General features: G+C 39.8%; 1 protein-coding gene across 1 annotated transcript; it reads left to right on the forward strand.

Annotated features, from left to right (window-relative positions):
• The first annotated feature begins 495 nt into the window (after window positions 1–495).
• Window positions 496–1,416, forward strand: LOC130821546 (uncharacterized). Its single transcript, XM_057687336.1, has one exon. The coding sequence runs from the start codon at window positions 496–498 to the stop codon at window positions 1,414–1,416; it is 921 nt and encodes a 306-aa protein (XP_057543319.1).
• Window positions 1,417–7,557: the final 6,141 nt, after the last annotated feature.

The following is a 7,557-nucleotide window of genomic DNA, read 5'->3' on the forward strand; positions in this document are numbered from 1 at the left end:
ATTTATCTTTACAATCTTATCTGCTGCTAAGATTTCCTTATATCTAGTAGTTTATAATAACTCTAATAGAACTCGATCCGCAAGCTTTGTTGATTTCAAATCTTTTTTATAACTGTCTTCTAACATCTTGGTTTGACTCGGACTATATTTAGTTCTTTAAAAGGTCGTCTTCCCTTTTTAAACGATCCGAGTTTTTTCCTGGATGTTACAATTGGTATCAGAGCGGGAGTTCTATTTAGTGTTATTTATCTAAATCGATAGACTAACGTGAAATAAGAGATGACGAGAGTAAAGGGGTAGACATTAAGGGGATATGATGTGTTTTGCTTGGTGTCTTTAAGTATGATGTCATGGGTAATTTTGATGTGTGCATGGTAGAATTTCTGTATATATATCTGTGGTACTCTGATTTATCTATCCTTGTCTTATCTCAGAAATTAATTGTCTCGCTTTCTTTCTTTGTGAGTCAGGAAGTTCGATTATTACTTTTCTTTCATGGATAAAGGAAAGAGACCGACCGAGGAAGGAATTAATACCCAAGAGGAACCTTGGAGAGCTTTAGTTAATGCCCCAGCCTGGGCAGAGATAGAGGCTCTAGGAATTTGGGACCGAAAAGAGGGGGAAAGCGATTTGGACTACACCCAACGAGTGGAAATGTTTTACAAGAGATCTAAACAAGTGTATGAAGGGATAATGGATGAAAAGATGGCTGAACTGAAGGAGAGGAGTGAACAGTTTCACCGAGATCTTAACAGAAGGGTTAGAGCAATGGAGACTGTGGGTCGGGATAGATTTGACGTTCCAGAGTCTAGTGGGGCAAGAGCTAATGTTGTTGAGGAGGTTGTTCCCGTAGTAGACCCAAACTCAGTGTTACTAATAAACTTTGATGAGTTGGATTTCGAGGAGGATCCCGAGGAGGATCCAGAAGAGGACCTGGAGGAGGACCCCGGTGAGGACCCAGAAGAAGAATCTGAGGAGGATTTTGGGGAAAGTTTCGATGAGGAACAAGGGGAAAATATGAAGGAAGATTCCTTAGGAGTGGTAGAAGAACCCTATGAAGATAACGTAGGGGATGGTTATAATGTTGATGTGGAGAGGGGAATAGCTGATAGACATGATGTTATGAGCGATAGTGATACCGAAATAGTTATTCTAGGGGATTGGCCGGTGAGGCGAGAAGATCCTATGAGTGAGGAGGAAAGTGAAATCATTATGTGGGAGGAAAGACCACCTGAACCAGTAATTGTAGAACTTTCTGATTCCGTAGGGCGACTTGCTATGAGTGATTCCTTATCTGTAGGAACCCCTTCTGATTCTGATAGCACGTCTAGCGATGACTCTAGTAATGCTGATTTTGAACCTGATCGATACATGGAAGATCAGGACCGTCTGGATGCATCACTTTTATTTCCCTGATTGTTCCTACTTTATCTGAGTATGCATGCGTACGAGTTCGTATGTCTAGTTCCATTGTAGAAATAAATCGCAATCAATTTTGTTGGTTGAACAATTTGGTTGTTTATTTTTGGAATTTTGCAGTAGCCGAACAGTGGTTATGCGGGATTTTATACCCAAGTATTATTGGATTGGAACAATATGGTATTACTGATTTGAATTTGAATGTCGTTTATAAAAGTTTAAACATTAGTAGGTAGAATCGATTAAGTGTTGTATTTTTATTTTTTTTTTGGAAAAGTGTGAAGATTTGATTATAGACTCATTGTTCAACTCTTTTACCTTTTAGGACAATTACCTTGTTTTTAAAGAGCAATAATAGTATGAGTTTTCCTTAATCACAAACGCTATAGAAATGCATTTACATACCTTGTTTAACCAAATGCAGTATACCTACCAACATACCACCCTTTTTGAAAAGGTTTGTGCCAAGAGGAAACTCTGACCGTGTGCTTCGAAACCTAGTTAAGGCCCTAGCTGGCGCAAGGAATTCGAGAAAGAAATCCTTCGAGGAAAGGGCTTCATCAATTAGTAAGACAAAGCCCAGAGTAAACCCTCGACTTATTGTGGGAAAGGTGAACCTTCTATGCAGGAAAACTGGCTGAGAGAATTTGATAAACTCTTCAGTGTGGTGAAATGTCCTGCAGAGTTCATCGTTGACCAAGCCGCGTTTTTCCTAGTGGAAGACGCTGACTATTGGTGGACACATAGTAAGACAAGGTTGATATCAGAAAACGATGGTGACTTAAGCTGAGAAGGTTTTAAGGGGGCGTTAAGGGACCAATTCTATCCGCCTCATGTGAGAAAGGACAAATCAAATGAGTTTGCTAGGTTCGAGATGGGAAACTTAACAGTCGATGAATATTATCAGAAATTTATGGAATACCTGAAGTTTTGCCCTGAGGACGTCCCAACTGAGGGAAAGAAAATTCAGCGTTTTAAATTAGGTTTATCATATGAGATTCAAAAGCACATTGAGACTGATAGATATGATACTTTAGACAAACTATACAAGAGAACTGTGTAGATTGGAAATGTTATTAGGAAAGAACAAGAGAAGATGAGCCATAGCGGGGAAAAGAGGAAAGAACCCATGCTTCAGAATGAAATGAATGTGAGTAATCAGGTCCAAAGTCAATTTAAGAAGCACAAACCGTTTGGAGGCTTCCAGGAAAAAGGCTTTCATACTGGTCAGAACAACAAGAGTGGGGGGAATTCGAGACCAGAGGCTAGGATGCAGAAGCCTTTGTATGACCGCAATGGGAAGGAAAGAATTTATAATTGTAGGAGATGCCAGAAACATCACCCAGGAAGGGATTGCCGGGGTGCGTTAGTGGACTGTTCTCACTGTGGTAAACCGGGTCATAGAATGTATGAGTGTTATACTCGTTTGGGACAATAAGAGTTGCAAGGGGGAAGTCATAGAGGCTTCCAACAACAACGTCTCAGTAACGGACGGAGTGGTAATGAAGCTGGAAGGGGGAACCACAATGGTGGTAGTTTTGGTCGAAACTTGGGGGGTGCCTCAAACCCTAGGTTTCAGGGAAATCACTCCGGTGTCCAGCAACGACAGGGGAATACTAGAAACGAGAATTTTTTTTTTATCAACGTGGTAATCAAGGAGGTGTTACTACTGCTACTCAGAATGATGGCAGACTTTTCAGTAGTTAACTCGAGAGAAGCAGCGTAGGCGTCGGATGTGGTCATAGGTACGTTCTATATCAATACAAAGTCCGTTAAAGTACTTTTTGACTATGGTGCATCGTGCTCGTTTGTTTCATAGTCTAGAGTTAAGGACTTAGAATTGGAAAACCCCGAGGAAACATCTTTTTCAGTCGCTACTCCTTCTGGGGAGACCTTTCATTGTAATACGATGTTCCGTGAAGTGTCGGTTAAGATAGGAAAAGTAAAATTTTCGAGTGATTTATTTTCTCTAGAAATGGATGATTTAAATGTAATACTTGGGATGGATTGGCTGAGTAGATATAAAGCGATAATAGATTGTGAAGAACAGTCTGTGACTTTGAGTGGACCTAGGGGGGAGAAGGTTAAATATAGGAGTCTTTCTAAGGGACCGAAGATAAAAATTGTGTCGTCATTGGAAGTCAGAAAATTAATCAAGCAAGGGCAACCGTGGTTTCTGTGTAGTATAAGTAAGGTGAAGGAGCGGGAGGTGCGACTTGAGAACATTCCGGTGGTCTGTGATTTTAAGGATGTTTTTGCAGAAGAACTTCCTGGTATGCCGCCAAGAAGGGACGTGGACTTTTCGATTGACTTAATACCTGGGACATGGCCAATTTCAAAAGCTCCTTATCGAATAGCCCCAAAGGAGATGGAGGAATAGAAAGTCTAATTAGAGGTGTTTTTGGAGAAGGGTTATATAAGACCCAGTGTGTCGCCCTGGGGAGCTCCGGTGTTGTTTGTGAGTACAAAGGACGGAACGATGCGTCTCTGTATTGATTACAAAGAACTTAATAAGGTCACTATTAAGAATAAGAACCCGTTACCACGGATCGATAATCTTTTTGATCAGTTACAAGGGGCAGGAGTCTTCTCCAAGATTGATCTGCAGTCAGGGTATCATCAGTTACGTATTAAGGACGAGGATATTAGTAAATCAGCTTTCAGAACTAGATATGGACACTTCGAATTCACCGTGATGCCTTTTGGGTTGACCAACGCACCGGCAGCATTTATGGGGTTGATGAATCGGGTTTTTAATGCGTATCTCGATAAGTGTTTGGTGGTGTTCATTGATGATATCTTGGTATATTCTAAGAGCCTAGAAGAACATCGAGAACATTTAAGGATAGTCTTGTAGATTCTGCGAGAGAATCAATTGTATGCTAAGTTTTCGAAGTGTGAATTTTGGTTAGAACAAGTGGCCTTTCTAGGTCACATTGTTTCTAAAGAAGGAATTTCTGTTGATCCAGCAAAAGTAGCAGCCGTTCGGGACTGGTCTACACCTCGAAATGTTACAGATATTCGAAGTTTCTTAGGATTAGCGGGCTATTATCGTCGTTTTGTGAAGGACTTCTCCCGTATCGCTCGTCTGCTTACATCCTTGATGAAGAAGGAGATGAAGTTTGAATGGACCGAGGACTGTGAGAGAGCCTTTCAGTTGTTGAAAGAAAAGTTAACTATTGCTCCGATATTGGTTCTACTTGATCCCTCTTTGGAGTATTCTGTTTATAGTGATGCTTCCAAACATGGTTTGGGGTGTGTCTTGATGCAAGATAGAAAGGTAGTAGCTTATGCTTCGCGACAGTTAAAGACTCATGAAGTCAACTACCCAACCCATGACTTAGAGCTGGCGGCAGTAGTGTTCGCGTTAAAAAATCTGGCGTCATCACCTGTACGGTGTGAAATGTAAGATCTTTACTGATCACCAAAGCTTACAATTTTTGTTCACTCAACCTGAATTGAATCTACGTCAACGGCGTTGGTTGGAATTGATCAGTGATTACGATTTGGAGATTTCTTATTATGAGGGTCGCGCAAATGTGGTCGCTGATGCCTTGAGTAGGAAATCAAAACACTCGGTTGCAACATTGATAACTTCTGAGAAGTTAAGTAAGGAGTTTGAGAGAATGAATTTGGAGATAATCAAAGCAGGGGAGTTAGAGGCCAAGTTTAGGGCTCTGTCTATTTGACCTACGTTCTTTGAGGAAATTATGGCTAAACAATTGGATGACCCCAAGCTTGTTAAGCTTCGTGAGTAGGTCGGTGAAGGTAAAGCTGAAGGTTTTACAATTCATGAGGATGGTAGTCTTCGTTTTAAAGGACGATGGTGTGTACCGGATGGGTGCGACTCTTTAAAGGAGAGATTGTAGAACGAAGCGCATAACTCTAAGTACTCTATTCACCCTGGCGGGGACAAGATGTATCTGGATTTAAAAAGCATGTTTTGGTGGTCGGGAATGAAGAAGAATATTACAGAATTTGTTTCCAAGTGTTTAACGTGTCAAAAGGTTAAGAGTGAACATTGAAGACCAGCTAGGTTACTGCTACCTCTAGAAGTTCCGGTATGGAAGTGGGACGACATTTCTATGGATTTCGTTTTAGGTTTGCCACGAACTAAGCTGGTAATGATACTCTTTGGGTTATTGTGGATAGGCTTACTAAGTCTGCAAGGTTTATTCCGATGAACTGTAAATGGGATATGGAACAACTTGCTCGTGCCTACATTAGATACCTTGTTCCATATCACGGGATACCTCATACTATTGTCTCCGATCGTGATACTCGATACTTGTCACATTTCTGAAAATCGTTACAATAGGCATTGGGAACCGCTCTTCTTTATAGTACGTCTTTTCGCCCTATGACTGATGGTCAGACTGAACGCGTCAATCAGATACTAGAGGACATGTTGAGAGCAATAGCCATGGAATGGCAAGGTTCATGGGATGAACATTTAGATTTAGTAGAATTCTCTTATAATAACAGTTATCAGGCAACGATTCAAATCGCTCCGTTTGAAGCACTCTATGGTCGTAAGTGCCGTAGTCCTGTGTCTTGGGAAGACTTTACTGAATCTGTCACCTTAGGACCGGATATGCTTGTTCAAATGACTGAGCAAGTAAGATTAATTCGCGAGAAAATGAAGGCAGCCCAGGATAGACAAAAATCATACGCCGATCTCCGACGTCGGCCTGATGAGTACGAAGTAGGCGACAAAGTTCTACTCCGTGTGTCTCCAATAAAAGGTGTGATTCGTTTTGGTGCTCGTCGGAAGTTAAGCCCACGTTTCATTGGTCCCTATGATATTGTGGAAAGGATAGGGAAGTTAGCTTACCGGTTAGCGTTGCCTAATGCGCTGGGTAAGGTTCATGACGTTTTTCATATCTCCCAGTTAAAAAGTTATGTTGCGGCTTCTTCGCACGTCTTAGACCCAGAGCCGTTAGAGCTTGATAAGAGCCTAACCTATGAGGAGCAACCTGTTCAGATTTTAGATAGAAAGGTTCGCAGTACTCGGCGAAAGGATGTTGCAATGGTTAAGGTTCTATGGTCAAATCATCGGTCACAAGAGGCAACTTGGGAAACAGAAGCTTCCATGCGAGAGAAGTATCCATACCTTTTCTCTCAGGTTAGTGAGTTACGGGGACGTAACTTTGTAAGGGGGGTAGGAAGCGATAGGATTTTCGCGCATTGAGTTATTTTGACCTAGTTTCTTTTGTTGTGTGCTTGTTTTGTCGTTTTTGTGTGTGTGGTTGTTGTGTGTTTTGTGTTTGTAAGTTGAGGTTTTGGGGTCAAAACCTTTTTATGGGGGTAGTCTGTAACACCCCGATACGTTTCCGATATATTTAATGATTTACTAGAAAATTATTTTATATAAATAAAGTTTTTAATATAAATGAAGTTGTTATTGATTTATTTTGGGCTCGAGCTAATATATTTAAGCCTTTTTAACAATCTAGCTTTTCGGCCCCAAACCCTTTAACCCATTTATTATTTCAATATTTTTAAAAAAAAAATTAAATAAATAAATAAAAATTAGAGGGAAGTGTATAGGTTGGCCAGCCCTATTGGAGAGATTATGGAGTTTGTAACTCCCATGTGGGAATATTGAAAGATCACACTAATTGTCTTAATCCTTATTTCCTTAATCTTCCTAATTACCTTAACCTTATTGCATTCTATCTTCCAATTTCCTAGAAAATTCAAGAAAACTCCCACAAACCCTAGCAATCCCACACGCCTAGTACTCCTCTTGCAATTTTTATTTTGGTAATCTTTTTATATAAATTGTAAGTATATTCTCCATTTATTTTTTTATTTATATTAAGTTAAATTAAATTATGTGATTTGTGGTTTGTGTGAATTTTTGAGCCTTGGACATTTCTTTCATGATTTAAAGTGATGTTATGAATTTTATATATATGCCTTGTCAAATTATTTGTAAGAAATGAATTATTTTGGAACTAAGAAAATGATTTTTATTATGTGGAAATGAGTTTATGATTTTGATGGTAGGTATTTAATAAGAAATGTGAACATTAGAATTTGTATGTATTTGAAAAAAAATGACAAAATCCCGTAGGTTTTGGAGCATTTTTTGGCTTGAAATTAGGTTAAAAATACTTATACTATGTTATAATT

This window comes from Amaranthus tricolor, chromosome 8 (assembly GCF_026212465.1).
Source record: "Amaranthus tricolor cultivar Red isolate AtriRed21 chromosome 8, ASM2621246v1, whole genome shotgun sequence".
NCBI classification, from domain to species: Eukaryota; Viridiplantae; Streptophyta; class Magnoliopsida; order Caryophyllales; family Amaranthaceae; genus Amaranthus; species Amaranthus tricolor.